At 38.0% G+C, this 24,439-nt stretch overlaps 1 protein-coding gene across 1 annotated transcript in view; it reads right to left on the bottom strand.

Moving 5' to 3' along the window:
- The window catches only part of LOC309810308 (contactin-associated protein-like 2), a gene marked incomplete at both ends in the record, with an annotated part of 613,462 nt that overhangs the window by 583,917 nt on the left and 5,106 nt on the right, over positions 1–24,439 (bottom strand). The window contains one exon of the mRNA XM_082632268.1: positions 13,754–13,903. Within this exon, the coding sequence (XP_082488394.1) occupies positions 13,754–13,903 (150 nt within the window). The remainder of the gene's footprint in view (positions 1–13,753; positions 13,904–24,439) is intronic.

Genomic DNA, 24,439 nt, shown 5'->3' with positions numbered 1-24,439 from the left:
GGTAGCCTTAGAAGGAAGTAAAGCTGTAGCCCAAGATGCCTTTTATCACCTTCAGGTAAGAGTAAGGATGGGGAAAAATAAACTATGAGAAATAGGCATCTTATTGATTAGGACTTGTTACATTAGGATTTAATTCATATCTGATGCAAATATATAATCATCAGCAAAACTCTGTTACTATAGATAATAAATAAAATAAAATAAATAAATGAAAGGAACAAATAATTATAACAACAAAAAGAGCCATCTACCAGAAAGTGGGAAACAGTCCTATGGCAATAATATTTAGGATATTATCATAAAGGGTTATTCTTCCTCAAGGCCATGAGGTTGAAAGGGGGCATAAGTTGAAAGGAGGAAGGAGAAGGAAAGGATGGATCAGCATGTTCTATTGGAGAGAGATCAGAGTGACTCACCTCCACTGAGAATTAGCAGAACACCAAGGTAAGAAATAAAAGAACAGAGTCACCAAGCTTAAAACTACATCAAGGGACTTCCCTGGTGGTGCAGTGGTTAAGAATCTGCTTGCCAATGCAGGGGACACAAGTTTGATCCCTGGTCTGGGAAGATCCCACATGCCGCGGAGCAAATAAGCCCGTGTGCCACAACTACTGAGCCTGCGCTCTAGAGCCCACGAGCCACAACTACTGAGCCCGCATGCCACAACTACTGAAGCCCGCACTCCTAGAGCCCGTGCTCCACAACAAGAGAAGCCACTGCAATGAGAAGCCTAAGCACCGCACTGAAGAGTAGTCCCCACTCGCTGCAACTAGGGAAAGCCCACGCACAGCAACGAAGACCCAATGCAGTCAAAAATAAATAAATAAATAAATAGTTTTACTGAAAAAAAACCCACTACATCAAGAACAGATATTTCGATTTGGTTACTTGCACACAGAACCGTCTTAAAGAAAATAGATTACAAAACTACAGTGTTTTTGAGGGAATGAATTTTCAGCAACTAAAAAAAAGTCCCTTAAAATCATTTCTTCTATTTGTTTGGCCATAGAAAATTAGGAATGTAAACAGAAATACCAACTTTATTAGAAAACAAAACAAAACTTATTTTCTGGTTTATAAAGAGGTTTTACGAGAGAATGTCCTAAAACTATCTTTGTTTTCATTTATTTGTGTCATTACTCAATAATTTGTGGTGGCCAAGGAGGGATGCTGGTCGTATCTCCCTTCCTGTTTGAGGAGCACAGTTGGTTGGTCTAATTAGGGTCCACAGATGTCCTCCCGCTGAGGCCATGCTCCCTGAGGCTGCCCCAGTTAATTACTAAACATGGCAAGAGCACCCAAGTCAGGCCCTTTCCGTCTATCATGGGACTCTAACAGGCTATTTTTATGAGGATTGTGGCTGACACTGTCTCAGTGCTTTGCTACAACCTGGGGTTCTTCCTACACAATCCTCCTTCCTTCCATCACTCCTTCCTCAGGTGTCAGACTTCCTCCTCCTCTTTTACCCCTTTATCCTTCAGAGACATTTTGCCCAGTAAATCTTTCAGTGTCTAAATCTGCCTTAACATCTGTTTCTTGGAGTACCTGAACTGACACATTACTCATGAAAAAAAAAGTATAAAATTTTTTTTTGGTAAAGCACTGTAAAATCAACTGGATAGGGTGATCTGTAGAAATGTTTATGTTCTCCAAATAATAACCTGACACACATATTACATATTTACATGAGATATACAAGTCATCGCAGTTTTAAAATCTGGCCAATTTTTTTTTAACTTAAGAGCATTTTAGATATGGAAATTATTTTCTAAAAGATACATACAAAAAATCATATTCAATCTACATATTTATAGTTACCTATATTTCTACAGTCAGAACATTATGTTCTTTTAATCTAGTGATTTTAAAATAACAAAATTAATATAAGGAGGAAAAAAACCACAAAATAACAGTGATAAATAGCCACAGGGTTAAGACAATTCCTGTAAGTCAAAGAGTTTTTATAATTTCATGATTTTTTCCTTTGAAAAACTACTTATAATTTGCTCTTAAATCTGAATATTCCCAGTGCACGCCAGTCGTAAGAGCCAGAAAAAAGCAAAGGCATGTAGAATATCACAATAATTCTAATGATAATTAGCTCAAATCATAGCTCTAATCAAATTTTACTTCTAGGAGGTATAAAAAGGTCTTTGGAATTGGGCGCTATGTAATGAATACTTTCCTATCTCCAACAGAGAAAGAGTTTCTGAAGAGGTTAATATATTCAATTTCACTGTGCAATTCCCTTCCTCCTCTGTGCCCTTTTCTTTTATGCATGTAGTTGGAAAACAAAGTAAAACAACCAAAAGTTCCTTGGGAATTGGATTGAAAAAGAAATGTGTCTCTTCTGGTTAATGTTCTCATAATGGAAAGAAATGGCTTAAAAAATGTATTTTTTAAAGCAGGGAACGAATATGCTTAGAATAGCAAATATTGATCTAAATATTTTTATGGCAAGTGGTTGTTTTAAACAACCAATTTCTTTTTAAGAAATTAATAATTGAGAAAGTTTCTAGGTTAATTCACTACAGTTAAGGAAAGACTAACTCTCTGAAGCTGAATAAGAGAAAAAAAATCACATATAACAATGAACCAGGGTGAAATAGTAAAAGCACAAAGGAAAAATATATAAATAAAAAATTAGTGAATGGGTTTGGAAACAATAAAAGAAAACTTAATTCTAATTATTATATAAATTTAGCCAATCCAAATCAAAATAATTTTTAACAACTTACAGGAATCCCTAAGGTTCTAAGATGTGATTTCCTCATTTCTTGTTTTGCTATTTAATAAATTGTTAGTCGGTCAGAAAAACTTGACTCTTGCCATAGTATTTTAAAGGGAGGTATATTACATAAAAGTAAAATGGGCATCCAAGTATTTCAATATTAATAAGTGATGTTCAACGCTATATAAATGTAGATGATGGTGAACTTTCATTTTAGTTTTTAAAAGGCAATAAATAATTTATCCCCGATCCCTTCTAACCTCAGTATAGTTGGGCCATGGGTGGAAGAAAGACCAAGAGGAAAAGATGATGACTAGTCCATGCTTTCAAGTTGGAAGTATATCCACTAGACTAATATTTTTAAAGACCATTTATTTTATAGCAGTTGTTTATCTTTGAGTCGAAGTTCTCTACTTGCCTATTTCTGAGTGGCACTGCAGTCCCCAAATCAGCGACTGACTGGAACTTTAGTTTACCAGAGCTGGTTTTAAGTCAGCAGAATCTTGACCCTTGTTATACCCCATGTATGATGCAGCAAAAGGAGCATCTGGGCAAGACTTGAAAGATTTGAGAACTAATTCAGAACCCATCAAGGAGAGAGAGGATGCAGGGAACTGTGAACGTGCGTGCGTGCGTGCGTGTGTGTGTGTGTGTGTGTGTGTGTTGGGGGGTTGGTTCATGGTCTTGTTAATTTGGGAGGAGGAAGGACAGGTTACTCCATGGATAGCAATGCCTTCAGCAGTTCCTGATGCACAGGTCAGAAGTAGTCTTTAGGGAAACACTGCCAGACGGACCCCAAAATGCAGAAGGAGACACAGAAAGTGTGGCGCAGAGGGTCAGCGCAAGGCTTTTTGCCAGGCTGACTGCTGTCACCTCGACTCCTTTTTGTGTGTTACGGCCCATAGCCCACCTGTCAGCAAGTCCTGTAGGCTTGAGTTCCAAAAATGTATTCAGAATTGACCCTTTCCCACTCCTCCACTAGTCTATCTTCCTTTATCTGGGTTATTACAATCGTCTCCACTATTGTAACTATTCTGCTCCCTCATCTGACCATAGTCTTTTCTCAGAACAGCAGCCTTAGACATCGTTTTAAAATATAAATTAGATTATGCCACTCACCTGGTGCAAACTTCAAATGGCCACCCACCTCACTCAGAGTAAAAGACCCTTCACAATCCAGCCTCTGAAGCCTCGCATTCCTGAAGCTGTGTGGCCTCCTGTCCTCAAGGCCTCCACGTGCTCACACCTGTGCACTATTTATACTTCCTTTTCTCTCTACCAGAGATGCTCTTCTCCGTGTCTCTTCTTGATGTGTTTGCTCACATCGTTGAGCTTTTTGCTCAATCCTTGAGCTTTTTGTTCAAGTGCCATCTTCTCACTGAGGCGTCATCTGTCCAACTGTTTTAAATGGTCATCTTCAACATCCCCCTTCCCCCAGACCTTCCTATCCCCTTCTCTGATTTATTTTCTCCAAAAATATTCATTTCACCAATTTGTTATCTCGACTGGAATGACAGCAAGTATTTTTTTCTGACTTGTTCAATGCTCTAGCATGAATAATAATGCCAGGCTTTAGTAAATAAAATGATTTGAATCCTGGCCCTACTCCTCATTAGTCATACAGATAGTATGTAAACCTACATAAGAGTGCATCTGATCTAATACAAAATCATGTTATTGTCAAGACCCTGAGAAGTTATTCCTGACAAATATGATAATGGAATACCAGTGGCTGTTCTCTGCCAGCACAGTCAGTATCCCTTACCTAAAGCTCTCTAGGGGGAGAAGAGTGTGGCAGAAGCTGGCCACCTATGTGGGGATGAGAAGTCCTCTAGCCCCTTTTGCATGTAACCATTAAATGTAACCATATGGACTGCTGATTAATTTAGTCAATTACTAAATATAGAACTATTATGCATCAGGCACTTGTCCCCAACACTTAATATAGCAGAAAATGTAAACAACTAATATCCTTGTCGTATTAGTGCTTACATTCTAGTGGAGATTCCAATAATAAACAGTCAATATAGCACAAAATGAAGGATGTAGAATGTTAGAAAGTAATTAAGTGCTGTGGTAGGGGAGGGAAGAAAGTAGAGTGGGACAAAAGGGACCAGGGATGCTGGAGGGGGGGCGGGGGTCAGGATGTGCTAGAGCAGGAAGGAGAGGGCCTGGTCGTCCTCTTGGAGGAGGTGAGACTTGGGCAAAGTCTCTGAGAAGGAGAGTAAACCAGAGAAGAGTCAAAAAACGAAACAAAAAAAATAAGGGTCTAGGAAAAAAAGAAAACATTATAGGAACAATAGAAACCAGACCAGTGGTTGCCTGGGACAGGGCAGGAATGAGAATTGACTGCAGGGGGCAGAAGGGAAATTTGGGGGACTGGGGAAATGATCTAAAAGCTGGACTGTGGTGATGGCTACACTACTGTATAAATTCACTAAACTCACTGATTTATATACTTGAAATATACACTTGAAATAGGTGGATTTTAGCATATGTAAATTTTATCTTAGTAAAAGCAATGAAAAGAGATAGAGGGATTAAGAGAGGTAACATTAGAAACATAAAATTAAACAAAATAGAAGAACATGCCTGTAGAAGGCTTGGATATCATAATTAGAAAACTGTAAAAGCAGTTTCTGGTACTCCTTTATCTGTACATTAAACCAGACAACCTGATTAAATTTTTATTTGATGTTTCAAATCCAGAATCCAGGATATATAAAAGTACTCTGTGATGGTGAGTTTTACATGTCAACTTGGATAGGCTCTAATACACAGTTATTCAATCCAACACTCATCTAGGTGCTGCTGTGAAGGTGTTTTGTGGATGTGGTGAACATCCACATTCAACTGACTTTAAGTAAAAGAGATAAGCCTTGACAATGTAGCCCTCATCCAACCAGCTGAAAGGTCTTAAGAGCAAAACAGACGTTTCCCCAGATGGAGCTTAGAGTAGGTATACATTAAAAAGAGAATCATACAAACAATGTAAAATGATAACTTTATAAAGGTGAGACATATGGGGGGATGAGAGCAAAAACTGTAAATTCTATGAGGGTAGAGATTCTGTTTCCTGTTTGGTTGCGGTGTATCACCAGCACCAAGCATAACCCCTGAGTTATATGAAGGGCTCCATAGTCTCTTTGGATATGAATGAATAAATGCAGATCTCAGTTCTATAATAGAAAGATAAATGCATGTTTGAAAAGAAAGTCCTAAAGGTAACCAAGCATTTAGAGAAATAGGCCCACAAAAAGATTAAAAGATTTACTATTATTTCAACCAGTTAAGAGAAAATTGAACATTGATCTAATAACAGAGTTGAAGGATTTCAATTTCCAAAGTAATATCACATTTGTTTTCTTTGAAGGCATTTCTTGTGAGAACACTTAATGTGCAAAACAGAACATGTACCCAGCATTTATATGTTAAATGTAGGAATGATCTTACTGTCAGTAAGGGACTGGACACATAGCCATTGGTGTCAAGTATGTTCTCCTGAACTTTTCTGGTTGTTTTAATATGAACAACTCTCTGGGAACACTTCATTATATCTTTATGACTCTGAGCCTATGTTCTGCTACTCAGTAGATGCACATTATGCAAAATTCCAAGACCAGTACAGCATGCCATTAGGATGACAATTTATTCTTAAACACAATGTGATTTCAGAAAAGCCACTTAAACTCTACTGAGGGAAGAGAACAATTCCCAGATTTCATCTTCTTTTCATGGCACTCTTTTGTATGTGTGTGATTGTTTTATTTCCAGCATTATTATTATCTACAGCCAAAGTCTTTACTATTTTCATTTCTTTGGTAGTGATAGGTCCCACCACACTACAAATCAAGGTCAAATTCAAAATTCCTGTTTCTGAAAATTTCCAGGTCAGCTAAGCAATGTGGATAGACTTCCCCCACCCTTGTCTTTATGTATGATCCTGCCCCTAGAGTTTGCTAACTCCAAGTCTGTGATAGTTAATTTTATGTGTCAACTTGAGCAGGCTAAAGGATGCTCAGATAACTGGTAAAACATTTCTGGGTGGGTCTGTGAGGGTGTCTCCGAAAGAGATTAGCACTGGAATCAGTAGACTAAGTAAAGAAGATGGCTCTCATCAAAATGGGTGGGCATCATCCAATCTGTTGAGGGCCCAACAGAACAAAAAGGCAGAGGAAGGGCAAATTCCATCTCTCTTTTTGATCTGGGATGTCTATCTTCTCCTGCCCTTGGACACTGGAGCTCCCAGATTTTCAGCCTTTGGACTTTGGGACTTATAAGAGGAGCCTTTGAGACTAGGAGTTAAACCACTGGCTCCCCTGGGTCTCAGGCCTTTGGACTCTAACTGAATTGCACCACTGTCTTCCTGGTTCTCTAGCTTGCAGACAGCAGATTGTGGGACTTCTGGGCTCCATAACCCTGTGTGTGTGTGTGTGTGTGTGTGTGTACACACACACACACACACACACATACACACATATATGAATCCTGACTGATACAAAGTCTAAGCTGCATGCTTTTTTTCTCACTCTAATTGTTAGTTTCTTACACATGGGATACATTTTCAAAACAATGATTCCTTTACTCATTTGTACTTTTGTATTGTTTTGTTTACACAAAGCTTTCTAACATATCAGAGATGATTTCTCACCATAACCAAGTGTGGTCATGGAATTTTCTCAAAAATATTTTTTATTGATTTCCTTAAAATTCTATACTCAGTCCTATTTAGAAGTCAGAAAGTAATGTTCAGAAATTTGGCCAGCAGTGCTGTTTTTATCCAGTGTGCACAGTAGTTTAATTTTTGTTGTTGCTGTTTGATTGTTAGAATGTCTCTACCTTTTAGTTATCCACATTGCCTAAAATTTGTTTGACTTTGAACTCTTATAAAATTCATCTTTGAAAATGGATAATATTAATCCAGAAATATGAATCTCCCTTAAGAAGTATGATAACTTTAATTAAAGGGAGCTATGAAGCAAATCACTTATATCTTATTACGGGCCGACTTGTACCTTCCAAAAAGATATGTTGAAGTCCTAACCCCTAGAATCTGTAAATGTGGCCTTATTTGGAAATAGGGTCCTTGCAGATGTAATCAAGTTAAATGAGGTGATAATCTGATCACCTAATGGATCCCTAATCTGATGACTGGTGTCCTTAAAAGGAAAGGGAAATTTGGACACAGAGAAACAGAGGGAAGAATTCATTTTGAAGATGGAGGCAGAAATTGGAGCAATGTATCCACAAGCCAAGGAAAACCAAGGATTGCTTGCAACCATCAGAAGGTAGGAGAATCCAGAAAATACTCTTCTTTGGAGACTTTAGAGGGATCAGGGCCCTAGTGAACCTTGGGCCCTGCTGAACCTTGGTTTCAGACTTCTAGCCTCCAGAACTGTGAGGGAATAAATTTCTGTTGTTTTAAGCCACCCAGTTTGTAGTTTGTTGCAGCAGCCCTGGAAACCTAATACAAAGAAGTTTGTTTAAGATTCACTTTTCAGACCACTGAGAAGACAATCATCTAATGTACCATATCATTTGATAAAACATTTATCACTCCATTTCTTGTGGAAAGCAACAAAAAGGAGCTAGAAAACAAATCTCCAAACAACAGATTTTCAGTAGGTGCAACAACAGGCCAGTTGGCCCTTCAGAGGAAGGAAGACTGGACCATAAACAGAGTGCTGCAAGGCCCTGCACATATTCTGGTGACAGACGGGTCAACCCAGGTATTCCTGAGAAACTATCTGGGAGACCTTTCATGACTAAGTTGTGGTGTGTTTTAGATCACTAAGGAAAGATTTAGGCACTCACAGCTGGTGGCATTTTCCCTTAAACAGCCAGGGAGCACCAGCACTGGTAACAAGTCTCTAACTGCTTCAATGAGAACTACTTTACACAGATACATATTTGAGACAGGCTAGGACCTGGGACCTGGGACACTTTGCTGCAGTACTTGCACCTGGACAAAGGTCTTCTCGAGCAACAAAACACAAAGAAAATATAAGGAACTAAAAATAATTGTGTGCATGTGCAACTGGGGCAAGTTTTCAACAACAAAATACAGAAAAAATCAAAATAAAACCCCAACTGCCACTTGTGCAGAGCCAGCAGCAAAGGCAGGGGGTCGGGAGCAAAAGCAGGGCACTGCTCATGCCCCCCCACCCCCGCCCCGCACTCACCACCACCTAAGGGGTGGGCAGACCACCTAAGCCACACCTCCAGCCTGACCCCTGGACACACCCCTCCCCTCACCCCATATGAGGAACCAGCTCGCCCCACCTCGGGAGCGAGCAAGGGAACCCGTTTTTGTTCTCGCTCCCCCACTGTTGCAGCAGGGGCCCCAGTAAAGCCTTGTCTGAATTTCTTGTCTGGTCTCTGATCAATTTCTATTGATTAAGGAGTCCAAAAACCCTGGTCAGTAACATATTTACATATCAATCTAATAACTATTTAAAATTCATGCTCTATTTCAATGAGGAGTAAAAGGCTATATACCGGTGAGCCTAGATTTGTAACTGGGAAGGGATGTGCCCTTTTATTAAACTTTATTAATTCCGTTCCTATCAGACTCTGGCCAGTTCCCAACGCCCCCCATCTCTCTGGTCACCTCCACCTAATATGGCACTTTCTTGAGAGCTGACACCCCCAATGTGTTCCTTAGAACTCCGCTTCCAACAAGACTGGATCTCTCTTACCCCTCCTCTTCAGCCCACAGCTCCTTTTCCTTTTAAATTAAAACAAATAATCAAAATACCAAACCTAAAGAAATTTTTAAGTTTAAAAATCTTTCTACCGTCTCATGATCATGGGCCCTGGTCTGTATCAGAAATCAGAAAGCCAATTCCCCGGTAAGCAGTCAATAATGAATTGAATTATTTTCTTTAGAATTCTTTTGATTATTAAAATTAATGAAGTGTTATCAAAAGGAATTCAAGTTGGAAGATAGAGGAATAAGGTAAAGCAGCTCAAATAACTTTTCTTGAGGAAACATTCCCAAGTGAATAATCTTTCTTTTTCTGTTTATTCCCAAGAAAAAAACAAGGCAAGATAATTCTTAGAGCGTAAACGTCTGATTGAGAGTGTTACAGAGGAGAACTAAGAGCTTTCCTGGCACGAGCAGGGCGCAGGCGGGGAGAGAGCAGGCTCCACGCTGGTGGGCACAGCCGTGCCTGTGGTGGCAAAAGCAGCTGTGTGGCCAGGACTTACTTCAAAAGAAGCAAACTGTGGACACGGTTAAGGGCAGAACGCCTTTACGTAAGGCTTTCACCCAGCGGGAAAACAATTTGATTTTTACTGACTAAGGAGGAAGAAATGCTTTGAGTAGCCGAGCAGTTGGTGAGAGGCCTTAGATGAGCACATGACCTGAAATCTGAAATTTTCCTTGGAAGGGGCTGTCTCAAAGGGAGTTTAAGAAAAGACCCCAGATGAATTGGAAAGGCAATCAGCATTTAGCATGAAACCCTGGGGTCAGGCCCTCGGGTTAACAGGTGATGCTGTGTAATGTTCACAGAACAGATCCTATTGCCTTTTAATAGATAAAGAAAGATAAATTATTAAAATGACCTATCAACTAAGAGAAGCCACCGTCCCAAATTCGGTGTGGATGATTCAAAGCTCTTATTTTAGAACAAAGTCAATCCTCCTTTCCACTATACTAATATTTCTTAAGATGTCATCATTATAACATCTACAACTTACTTTAAATTTTTAGCACAGACAGTATGAAGTTGTGTGTGTGTGTTTTAAGTTACAGTCCAGAGGCGGCTATCATTCTAATCAGGCAGCCACGTGCCAGAGGTAGTCGTGAGCATGCTCTCAGAAACACTGCAGCCACTCCAGACACGACTACTCCAGGATTTCTGCTATCTATTCCTCTCATCAACTTTCTGAATGTCAAGTTGGGTTTTCTTTGGTAAAAATAGCAGTCTCTTAATTAGCATAAATGGTAGATAAATGTTAGAAAAGAGATCTCAGTGGTGAAATTAAATATATTAAGGTTATGTAGTTTGGCAAAACATCTTTTAGAAACACTCACAGCCTGTGTGAAAATGGTGTAAGACTCCAGTGAGGTCTGTGACCTGAAGCCGTGGAGACGGTTCTGGATTCTGGATCAGTGAACCTGTGCCAGCTATTAGCTTAGGAGGCTTTCTGTTGCCTGGCACTGGCTCTGGGTATAGCTGAATCCTGCCTCTGAAATACTGCTACAGCTGCCTGAAGAAAACAGTTTCTTCAAGGTAAGGCAAGTCAGAGAGCTAGGACTTCACTGAGCTGACAGAGGAGTTTGTATTAACAGGGTTGTTCCAGCTTGCTAATAAATGTTCATTTCATAAATGTCTATATGTGCCCCAGACCCTGTCTGGGGCTTCCATTCACTGCTCCATGGTGGCAGAGCTGTATGAGAACAGCTGTTTCTTACTTATCTCACTTGTCAGTGGCTAACAGTGTTTTTTAAAAAGAATATAATAGATACGCATGCAAGTTGGCTAAGTCAGATCTATAATTCTGTTCCTCAGATCATTTGTTTCAGAATCCCTTGAAGTTTAGAATTCTTCTATTTCTCAACATCCTGCATTCTAAAGTTTTATGAGTGGGGCCTGAGAATCTGAATTGTAACAAGTTCCCCTAGTGATTCTCATATACTCTGAGGATCCAGCCAATGAAGATATAACCAAAGCAGCATCCTGATCATTTTCTGACAGCATTTCCCAATGGCAGACTAAAGACCCAAGAGGGAGGAAATATGACCCTGACCGCAGGGTTTGAAAACCCAAATCTGTAAAGCAATAGTAATAGTACACTATAAAGCCCTCATATCTTCTAAACTCTGTGCCATAAATCTGTGGTTACAGCTTTTTGCCTACCCATCTAGACGGAAATCGATCAACACTTGCCTTAAGCATTCAGCAAACTCATTCATGGCCAAAGATATTCCACTGCCATTTGGATAAGTAGGGATTATCAATAGCTTTCCAACTGAGTCCTGCCATCCATTTTCGGACAGCAATGAAAACTGTTGGCCAAAAGTCCATCTTGTTAAATATGTTTCGGGAGAAAAACCAGTTTAGCTACTGGGCTGCTTTTTCTCACATCAATAAGGCCAGTTTATTCACTCCGAAGACATCTTGTCTGACTTCATCCACTCATCAAATATTTATTGAGAGACTTTTAAAAAGCATGTAGCTTTAACTCCCAACAAAGACCATGGAAGATTAAAGAAGCAGAGGTCTAGTTCAGGACTTCTCTCTCTGAGCTGTCACCACTCATCCTATCATGATGCAGAGGGGAGAAACACCCTCATACAGCAGTCAGAGGTTTTGAATTCAGGGGCTGGCTATAGACTCAGCAGCAAGTCAGTACAGCTCTTAGGGCTTCTATTGCTTCTTTTAGAAATTTAGGAATAAAAGGCTTGCCTTGCTTATTTTTCAGAATTTATTAATTCATTTACAAATATTTATTGGTCATCTACTATATTCAGGAATTTTTCTAGGACCTTGGGGGATAAAGCAGGAAACAAGACATACAAGATGTCTGTTGTCAAGTAGGCTTATTCTAATAATTAGAGAAATATATACAAATAGTGATATATAAACATATATTTACAGATACAAATAAACAGATATAGGAATATTAATAGGCATATTTGCAGAGGCAAGTATATGTACACATACCTTTTAAAGCTTAAACCAAAGCCTTTTCGAAGGATACAATGTACTTTTTTAGATTTCACATTGGGTGATTAGAATGAGAAAGGGAATAAACTAATGAAAGATTATTATTGATCTAAGCAACACACCTAGCATTTTAATAAAAGATATCCCTATGTTTCATTAATGAAGAAAAACATTTTCTGGCAGGATGCATTTCTCAAATTAGAAAACATGCCAGGTGTGTCTTCCAACACTCTTTCACATATAGAAGTAGAATTTATCATTAAAAGAATCTTCCATTCCACTAATCTTTTTATTACTTAAGAATCAAGATATTTGTGATAAGGTGGCTTCATGTAAGGCAACCTGTGTTAGGCAGCCTCTCAGAAGGCCCCAATAACCCCTGATTTGTGTAATCCCCTTGCTTTAAGTGTGGGCTGGATTTAGTGACTTGTTTCTAATAAGTTGTATATAACAGAAGTGATGGGATGTGACTTCCAATTGTACATAACAGAAGATTGGATTATTAAAAACAAACAACAAGAACAAAACCTTTATGGCTTCTATCTTGTAAATTTTCTCTCCCACTTACTGGCTTTTCCCTCCCCTCCCCCCTCCCTCCCTCCCTCTCCACTTCTCTCCACCCCTCTCTCTCTCTCTCTCTACACACACACACACACACACACACACACACACACACACACACACACACACACACACATCCATCATCTATAGAGGAGACCACTAGAAGAAGAGAGGCCCCAAAGGATCAGAGCTGCATAGAGGAGAACCGAGGCACCCCAGCCAATAGCCAGCACAAATGATCAACCAAGTGAGTGCACCGTCTTGGAAGCAAACTCTCTAGCGCAATTAAGGCTTCAAATAACGTAGCCATGGCCAACAGCTTGGGTATAACCCCATAATAGACCCAGGTGGTCAGAATCACCCAGCTAAGTCATTTCTGAATTCCTGGTCTAGAGAAACTGTGAGATAATACATGTTTGTTCTTTTAAGCCACTAAGGTTTGGGGTAATTAGTTACACAGCAAGAGATGACCAATGTATAATCCAAGGACATGATTCTTGAGAATAGTATTATGAGAATGAATGGATTCAGAATCTCATGCTTTATACTTAGAATATTTGAATTGGACTAGAAGAATATGGTGACATCATATTAACACTTTATCATAAAGAAACAATAGATTTGATGCTCCTTTTAGTTCAATGAGGTTACAGAGTTTGTTTGCTTTTTTCCTCTCTGAGATCTACTGAGTCCACTGAATCAATATAAATACTTCATAATCAAACTTTATTGAAACTCCATTTTTAGCAATGTATTAGTTAACCAATTAAAAAAATGGTAGTCTTACCTCCAAAAAAGTACTTCTCGCCAGTTTTAACTTGAAGAGGACTGTTAGTTCGAACTGCTGAGGCTTCATCTCCATCGATAGTGAGAATAACAAAATTCTCCTTAGCTAGGAAACGGACTTCATGCCACTGGCCGTCATTCAACCCAGAACCTGTTAGATACAAGAGAAAAGGCCATTTCTTTTCTTAAGATGATTCAGTTTAAAATAATTTTTAATAACAACAGTCAGAGCTTTGTAAGTAAAAATTAATATATTTTCATCTAGGAGAATTCAGTGTGGGTACAATTAATATCTCATCTTCTTTAATATTCTAAGTAGTTCTATCCTCCGCCAGACCAAATACGGCATAACATAACCCAATCAAGTAGGGACATAATGTGCCATCGGGGTACATGAGAAAATGGAGTGAATTAAGTTGTTTGGGAGATGATGATGAACTATTTTAATTTAATAACTTATTTTCTAGTTAGCTTTACTAGACCACTCTCAGATGAGAAAAAGGATTTGTAATTTTTTGTTTGTTTTTGTTTTTTGCGGTATGTGGGCCTCTCACCGTTGTGGCCTCTCCCCCTGTGAAGCACAGGCTCCAGACGCGCAGGCCCAGCGGCCATGGCTCACGGGCCCAGCCGGTCCACGGCATGTGGGATCCTCCCAGACCGGGGCACGAACCCGTGTCCCCTGCATCAGCAGGCGGACTCTCAACCACTGCGCCACCAGGGAAGCCCTGTAATTTTATCTAATGTCACTCTCTGTTTTTTTTTTTTTTTTTTTTTTTGCGGTACGCGGGCCTCTCACTGTTGTGGCCTCTCCCGTTGCGGAGCACAGGCTCCGGACGCGCAGGCCCAGCGGCCATGGCTCACGGGCCCAGCTGCTCCGCGGCATGCGGGATCCTCCCAGACCGGGGCACGAACCCGTGTCCCCTGCATCGGCAGGCGGATTCTCAACCACTGCGCCACCAGGGAAGCCTCTCTGTTTTTAAAAACTATTTTTTGTACTGTCATTGTCTCTCAATAGCCACATCTGGCAAGTATAGCTAATAGAAATGAAGGACTAAAGAATAAATGTGTGAGTATGTGCAGTGAAGGGGAGAAGAATATGCCACCTCAACATATGCCATTTCAGCATACTGATTATTTTGAATTAAAGTTACTTAAGAAACAGCAAGTGCAGTATGGATACTCTGACCCTCCTTTGTCCCTCTGAGAGCAGGAAACAAATCTCTCATGTGAAAGGTACCCTCCCTGTACCAGGAGGGGACAAGGCTTCCTTATCACTAGAGAGAGGGAAGTTAGGGCCAAGAAGGCTGTATAAACAAACCATGTTACTTCTTTGTTAATCTACTACCCCCAACCCCAAACTTTGGGTTACCAAAGTTACCCCAAAACTTCTTTGTCTTGTTAATTCTTTACAAAATTAATATTTTTCTTTGGCTAAAGGTACAAAATCTGCCTACACTGGTTACTTCTTTGAGCCTCATATTTCAGAGAGGTCCCATACGTACAAAATTATATTTGTTTTCCTCCTGGTAATCTGTCTGATGTCAATTTAATTCTTAGATTAGCCAAAGAACCTACAGGGGAAGAAAGGAAAAGTTTTCCTTCCCTACAGCAGTTATTTGTGTTAATTGACCACTGATAGGTATGGGAAATGATACCAGGATTATCTGATCATTTACAAATAAGATATCTTTATAATGAATTAGGTTATATTTAAACAGATAAACACCAACAGAATAAATCAACAACTCCCTAACAATCACATTCCACTCTTGCCTAGTACAAAGGTCTTCAGAAACAGAAAATTTATTTAGTTATCCATTAGACAGAAAATAACATAAAGTTTCTGTTTAGTTTGTGTTCATTTTTCAAATAGTAATTAGAAAATTAAGGAATAAAGAGAGGAGAACAGCCTTTGAACAAACATATCTTGAAAGAGTTTAAGGAACACTAAGAGAGACAGAAATCTAAGTGAGTCAAAATGACTTTCTTTCACCTTATAAAGGCCTACGCAAAGGGAAACTATTTTGTTCTAGACTACTCCAGATGGCTTAATCTAGAATCCATAGGTAGAAGTTACTGAAGGTACACTTCAGCCTCACAAAAGAAAGAGAAGCCTAGCATGAAAAGGTATCCAAAAATGGAATGAGAGAAAATCAGTGAAGCACGCATGACGGCTTCCAGGCTTCTGATCAGAGGTCTGCAAACCACAGCTTACAGGCTAAATCCTGCTTGCTGCCATCTGGTTCTGTGCAGCCTGAGAGCTACAAATAAAGCTCACATTTTAAATGGTTGAAAAATAAATAAAAATAATAGCAATATTAAATTACCTGTGAAAATTATAGAAAATTCAAATGTAGTATCCACATAAAATTTACTGGAATACAGTCAAACTCATTTGTTTATACACTGTCTGTTCTACAGAGTCAAAAATGGTTGCTACAGAAACTGTATGGCCCACAAAGCCTATACCATTTACTGTGTCGTCCTTTATAGGAAAAGCATAAACTAGTGGTTGGTTTACATTATTAAACAGAAACACCATTTTAAAGAAAAAAATTAAGGCTTCCTGGGGCTTTAAGGTAGTCACATATATGTAGTATTAACTAACACTGTACTAGTAAATATCATTACAAATAATCATCCCTCAGGTATCTTTTTTCAGGATTTTCAAATTTTAACTTAGTAACATTTATTGAGCACATTTTATTTCAATGGAGGAAAACAGCTCTAAAGTAATTAATACTAAATAATTTTCAAATTATGAAATGTATAATACATACAAATATATACTTTTTTTGTACTGAAATTACTATGTAAACATACAGTCTTATTCTAAAAGTAAAGTCAGTTAGCTGTTAGACAAGTAGTAGTGTTTACTGACACAATTCCTTCTCCATTTGTGGGTTCTCCCACAAAACTGATTCATGGAAGACTGTACCGTCACCATAACATATTCTGTTAAATTATAAAACTGGGGTTAGTGTTAATTAGCCATAGAAGTGTATGGTTTTGATTCTGGTTGTTATTTTTGTCTTTACAATGTGATGGACCCTGCTTTGAAATGCAGTTTTGGGGCATGGGTCCCAAGGACAGTAATGTTACAAATGTTTAATCCTAAATAGTCACACATTCAGAGGAAGTCACTTATAAGCTGTCTTCAGTGACAGGGCTTTCTGTTCTAACCGGTAGACCAGAAAGCCTTCCTAAAAATTCTAATGAAAACTTCTTCATCATAAAGTTAATTTTTAAAGGGAAAATCACCAGCTTAATTGTTCATGACAAAAAGGTCTATTATTCCATCAGATTAAAATAAAAAGGTTACTTTATTTTTTCAAGAAACTTAATTACCAAAGAAATTGGACCTCATATAAAAGCACCCTTGTTGATAGCAGCCACTGCTGCATGTGAGCTTAAGGTGTGATTTCTATTCATTTTAATTCCAATTATTATTTTGAACTGTTAATGTTAATCATCAAGAGGGTTTTTTAATAACATCTGGATAAAGAAAAATTTTAAGAAGTGACATATTTTCTTTTGAGAAGTTAGGTCATCCTTGCCCCACTGAAGAATGAACTTCATTATATTTGGGGCCCATTCCTATCATAGATTGCTGAGGCATACCTCTTGATGATTAATATTAACAGTTCGAAACAATATTTCACAGAAAAAGATTTTTTTTAATTACTATCCCCAATAAATAGGTAAGAGAACTGAATCTAATAATGTTTAGGCATCCCGTATGTGGTAAATGTCAGAACCGAGAACTGGAACTCAGCTATATCTAGTTCTGGAGGCTGAGTTCTTATAAACAGCAAACAAAGAAAAACCAACAACAATGAAACATGGTATATAGACTCTGTGCATCTGTGATCAGAGTTCTCTTATACCACCCACACACACCCCCACACACACACACCCCACCCCACCCCCACCCCCCCACACACACACACTTCCATCTGCCACCACATCTAGAGGGAGTTTTTGGAGTACCCTTGTCTCATACAACATCAGGGTTGTAAATAAACTGAGACACCGATCCGGTTTCATCTGCCAACTTTCAGCACTTGCGTCATCAGATTTTTGTTGTAATGTTAGGATCCCACTACTACATGTCTTTTAGTATTTTCTTACACTGATGTTTTTCCCCTAAAATTGTAATTTGAATGGAAATTTTATAAGTTTGAGAAGCAAATTCTAGCATTATTTCCCTAAGGCATATTAAAGTAAGTCCAGGAGCATTCATTTAAATCATCTCCATACTTTGTGAAACTCAGCGAAGAGAACTCTGTGTTCACTCCTTTCATTTTATCATGAATGGATCAATCAATGATCTTGAACATGCTATCTTTTGTCAGTTTGTAGAGTTGAGATCCTAACTAGGCCTTTTGCACTCAAACAGTAGTTCTTCCCACTCAGAACACAGCCATTAAATTTTATGGTGTGAAAAAAAAAGATGCCATAGTTTCAGCATAATTTCCCTCCTCTTGTGTCCCTTCGCTTCAGTGCAAGGGAGACCTGAACAACTTTGTGTGAAACACGGACTACTGAGTTTTGCCTTTACCATTTCCTGGGCCACCTGACACTTGGGAAGTAGTACAGAATTAGTTTTGCTTCAGAGAAAACTATATGGAATAGCCTCTTTGAGGCATTTTTAAAAAGTAACAATATTCTTTAGTAATTTTTAATTCATATGAAACAGAACATTAACGAAATTTAAGAGCTTTTGGAATTCAATATATAAAATTCACTCAGAACCGTGCAGTTGATCATACGATATACACTTACAATACCAATACAGTATTAAGAAAAAAAATGTATCATCATCCCAAGTTTTATTAGAAATTTATGAGTTGTAAACAACAAAGAACACATCACCAAATAGGATTAAGGCATCACTTCTCATTTGCTATTAAAGAGATGGTATCCCTTCACTCAATATTCTAGAGCAATGAATGTCCCAGGGAATAGAGACTCACCAGCGACCCATAATCCCAGACACAGTGGGGTCTTGGTGGCTGGAGAGTGACTCAGGACCAGACCAAAAAAGGATGTTAGTTACTGATACTTAAAAAAGAGACCCATGTCTCATACAGCTAACATTTCCTAAGAGCCTGGTATGTGCCTGGCACTACCTAACTCTGTATGTGTCAATCTATTGCCTTTTCTCAATAATGAGCATCAAGATGGCACAAGGGCAGGAAAATAGTGTGGCAGCTAAGAGGACTGACCCAGGAGCCAGGCTGCCTGTGTTTGCTCTGGCCCTTGCCAACCTGGACAATTTACTTAACCTCTCTGTGCCTCAGGCTTCTCCTCTCTAAAATCAAACAGTAGTATCCACTTTGTAGATTGGTTTTAAGGAGTAGATGAATTAGGGTTTGCATAGCATTAGAACAGTGCCTAGCAGCTAGGAAACAGCATATCTGTATCTATACCATTAGGTCAAAAAACAAAGAAGGCTGTTGAGTCTCATTTTACAAAGAAAAAAGCAGACTTAAACGTAGTACTTTTTCTTTGGGGGTTATTGCATTGCAATTACAAATATTGGTATAGTTATAAATAAGCCTTCTAAACAAGACAGCAATATAATAACTCAACAACGTGGAGATCATGAAATATATACATATGAGACAACTGATAAAAGTGTCCTAACATTATGCTAATGGGCACTTGAAACTTAGAAAAACATGTCCAGTGACAGCATTAGACGTGGGAAAAAATTTTGTATTCAAACAATTTAGAGCTGAAGATGATTTGTTCTGAAAAAATGTGTTAGAGGACTCACAAAGTTATGACAAAGACACTGACGTTAAAGCTGCATGTGAAGAAATTCGAACAAAATTATTTCCAAAAAGTGAGAGTGAAAAATGAACTTTCTAAATTATTTATGTAATTTTAAAAATAGTAATTAAATATTAGAGACATTTTCACCCACAGCCCTAAAAGTTTATAAATATATAAGTTAAGTCAAAAGGTAGTCTTAATTATCTCATTGGGAAAATGGGGGATTGCCTTTCATTTGGGGTCATATTTTATTTGGGTTGATGGGTAACATGCTCCATAAGACACAGAGGAAGATTAGAAGCCAGGGGTGTCTGCCTTACAGACTCACCCTCAGAGAGGCAGAACAGTATAAGGGTCTAGAGCATAGACTCTGAAGTCAGATGGATATAAATCTCATTTCTGCTCACCTAATAGCTGGGCCTTCAGCAAGTTAACCTCTTTAGGCCTCAGTTTCCTTCTCTATTAAATGGGAATAATAACAGTATCTACCTCATAGAGGTTTGAGAATTAAGTATATACATTGTCACTTAGAACAGTGCCTGGCACATAGTAAGTTCACTCTCAATAGATATTAGCTATTGTTTCGTATTCAGTGATTAAGACTAGCTCTCTAAATACCAACTTGGGTTGTTGTACGTTAATTCTATAAGTATTAACTATTATAAAATGAATAAACATTGGTTTTCTTTATGAATAAATACCCACCTCCCCATAAGAATTTTAGAGTACAAGAGAAGTCTTGAGGAATTTGGGAAGGTAGCTAAATATATATCTCTTGTTAATATCAGGGTCAACAATTTCTAAAGCCAAATTTGAGCTATATAATAAAATAGGTCTTATTCCTTCATAGTCACAGATGTACTTTCACCTCCCCAAAATGTGTTTTGTTTTCAACTAGATTATTCAATAGGTGTGGTTCTGAATGTCTGTGGAATATTTCCAAAAATCAAATCCAATTCCAAGCAAGGACTTCGCCTGATGACTAATTTTGAGGAGACTGATATGAACTGTAGTACACATTTTCCAAAGTATTTTTGTTTTAAAAATATACACTATTCAACAATTTTGATGTACTTTTATACTTAAAGATTATTTGAATTTACTTTATGATAGATACCTCCAGTTATTCATTAATTCATAATTATAAAAATTTTTCAACTGTACATTACAAAAGGAAACTAACATTTTTACAAAGAGACTTTTTAACCTAAAACCAACATCTTTGAAGCCATATTCCAGCTTCTGGCTTTAATTCTTTCATAAAATATCGAAACTGTTTTACAATATTTTCTCTAGCATCTCCCTAACTTATAACTTCTAGAAAAACTTGTTTTGTATACAAATGTAAAATGTTAATGAAGCATATTCTATCCAGGCTGACTTTCTAACGGTATTATTTTTAAAGTAAGATTCTTGAGGTGGTTGCTTTGATTGAACAAGAAGAAACAGATGTTTCTCTTATTAGAGACAAAAGAAGACTGGTTTAATGAATGTTGAAAAAAAGAAAGTATTTAAAATATAGTCACAAACCAAGATGTAACATCTGTTTGAAAATGCTTCAATAAAATTACAGTGACTAGAGTTTTCAGTCTTTTGCTCAACATTTATTAATTTTGAGAGAAAAATCTCAGAGACTATAAAATCCGTCTTTAGGTGGTTACAGTATTCTCTGAGGTGTTACTAATATATCTCATAAGTTATCAGTTACCTATTTATGCAATAAGAAAAAAGAGAATATACATCTCTATGTAGATATGCCATACACTATTACTTATATTATCTATATAAATCCCATAAGGAAATAAATCCAATTTAATCTTGCTCACTTTTACACATCAATCCAAACCATATAAATATGATCAACTGCAATCAGACAGAACATGTAATACGATACTTGGGTAGGCACAAAATACTTTTATTTTTTAAGTTGAAGAAATTGTCAAATGCTCCTCTGTATTGGTATAGACAGAATGTCACTTTGGAACATGTCTTTGTTCTGAAAGAACCACTTGAATGGAAGCTTTAAGTTAGAAATACACATTGGGGAGGGCCTACTGCATGACATTTTTTTTGTGTTGCTAGATATGACTCCATCACTAACTTAATATGTAGAATCTTAGAGATGGGATGAATTCTTTCCTTTCAGGCACTCAGAATCTTTTGTGAAAGAAAGAGCCCAGATTAATAGATTTTATTACGTTGTCTGCACCTTAGAGTCATTTGGGGGAGCTTTAAAAGTTTCACACCGGGCTTCCCTGGTGGAGCAGTGGTTGAGAGTCCGCCTGCCGATGCAGGGGAAACAGGTTCGTGCCCCGGTCTGGGAGGATCCCACATGCCGCGGAGCGGCTGGGCCTGTGAGCCATGGCCGCTGGGCCTGTGCGTCCGGAGTCTGTGCTCCGCAACGGGAGAGGCCATAACAGTGAGAGGCCCACATACCGCAAAAAAAAAAAAAAAAAAAAAAAAAAAAGTTTCACACCAAAATTTCCAAATCATTGCTGGGAAATTAAACTTTTAAATAAACAGATATATACAATGCAATCCTAGTCAGAATCTCAACACTAGTCTTTGTAGAAATAAAAATAGAAGACTCTAAAATTTATAAGGAATTTTTAAAACCTTAAATATTCAGAATTATCAAAAAGAAAAACACCAAGTAGAGGACTTATCATCTGTTTTGAAGACTTGTTATAAAGCTATAGTATTCCATAAAGAAATCAGAACCGGACCCAGACATATGTGATCCACTGTTTTTTGGCAAAGACTCTATGGCAATTCTATGGGGAAAGAAAAGGTGATTTTGTGTTTGTTTCTTTGTTTGTCTTGTTCTGTCCAAAAACTGGTGCTGGAACAACTGGATAAATAAAGGGGAAAATGTATCTTAATTTCTTCTTTACTCAACACACAAAAATTACTTCCAGATGGATTTTAGACCCAAAAATAAAAGCTTAAGTATAAAGCTTCTGAAAGATAACATAGAGTATCTTTAGGAGTTTGGGGTTAACAGAGATTTCCTAGAGCAAGGGTCCCCAACCCCCAGGCCAGGACTGGTACTGGTCCGCAGCCTGTTAGAAACCGGGCTGCAACGCAGAAGGGAAGTGGCGGGCGAACAAGCAAAGCTTCATCTGCCACTCCTCACTGCTCGCATTACCGCCTGAACCATCACTTGCATTACTGCCTGAACCATCCCTCCCCTGCCCCCAGTCCGTGGAAAAATTGTCTTCCATGAAACTGGTCCCTGGTGCCAAAAATGTTGGTAACCGCTGTCCTAGAGGACATCAAAATCACTTGATAAATTGGCCTTCATCAAAATTAAAGATTTCCACTCATCATTAGACATATTAAGAAAATTCAAGGCAAGAAAGAGACAAGAAGAAAATATTTGCAACATACATATCTGAACATGGAGCATACTAAAATACACTAAAAGCTCCTATAAGTCAATAACTGGAAGACAAAAATGGGCAAAAGTCATACCACAAATAAAGGTAAATTAAATACCCATAGCCACGTGAAACATTTCTTGACATTGCTAGTCATCAGGGAAATTAAAGCCACAATGACATACAATTTTACACCACTTCAGTGGCTAAAAATTAAAAGGACTAACTAGGACCTGGATCAATGTGAACTCTCATACATTGCTGGTGGGATGCAAAATTGTACAGTCCCTTTGGAAAATTCTTTGACAGTTTTTAAATAAAATTAAACATATATTAATCCTATGACCCAACAATTTCCCTGCTAACTATTTTCCCCCCAAAATCAAAATGCACGTTGCAAAAATATTTGTACGGGAATGTTTCAGCAGCTTTACTCATAATGAGACTAAATTGGAAATAACTGTATAACCATACAGTGTGTACTCAAACAAGAAAATGTTGCTACGTAATAAAGAAGAATGAACTAGTGGTTTGGACATTGTTTTGCATGAAAGAATGTAGACACAAAAAAATAATATACTGAATGAATCCTTTTATAAGAAATTTTAGAACAGGCAGAACCAGTCTATGGTGATAGAAATCAGGACATGAGTTGCCTATGGGGGGGGAGGGTGCACACGGGCATGGACTGTAAGAGGCACAAGGAAACTTTCTGAGGTAATGAAATGTTCTATATTTCGATTGGAGTGTTGGTTGCATTAAGTGTATATATTTATCAAAATCCATTGACTTGTGCTCTTAAGATCTGTGCATTTCACAGAGTTGATTCTCATTCGTGGATTCAGTACTTGTGTATTCACCTTATTGCTAAAATTTATTTCTAACCCAAAATCAATACTGTGGTGCATTCTGGTCATTCACGGACTCATGCACGAACAGACTGGTGAAAAATTGGAGTCGCTCGACTCACAAGTTCCCAACTGAGGTCAAATAAGGCATCTCTTTGCCTTCTTGTTGCAGCTCTTAACCTGAAATCAAGTGTTCTTTTCACTGTATACTTAGTGCCATGTTTTTTTTGCATTTTTGTGCTTTTTGTCAATTTTGCCATTTAAAGTGGTCCCCAAATGTAGTGCTGGAATGCTGTTTAGTGTTCCTAAGTGCAAGAAGGCTGTGATGTGCCTTACAAAGAGGAAAGGTGTACATTAGATAAACTTCTTTCAGGTATAAGTTATAATGCTGTTGATTGTGAGTTCAATGTTAATGAATCAATCATATGCATTAAACAAGGTAACTTTAAGCAGAAATACATAAATCAAGGTTTGTATTGATGCAAATACAAAAACAAGGTTATGTATTGATGCAAATGTTGTGACCACAGGTTCTCAGGAACCTAACCCTATATTTCTTGTAGGAACAATGGTTCAGTATTCACTAATTGAGTGTTTGCAATGACTATGCAGAATATAACTACAATAAATAATGAAAACTAAATGTATTTTGTAATTTTTTACCTCAAAAATATATAA

This window comes from Mesoplodon mirus (assembly GCF_964341445.2).
Source record: "Mesoplodon mirus genome assembly, chromosome: 9".
Lineage (NCBI taxonomy): Eukaryota > Metazoa > Chordata > Mammalia > Artiodactyla > Ziphiidae > Mesoplodon > Mesoplodon mirus.
This window is presented reverse-complemented; position numbering and strand designations above follow the sequence as displayed.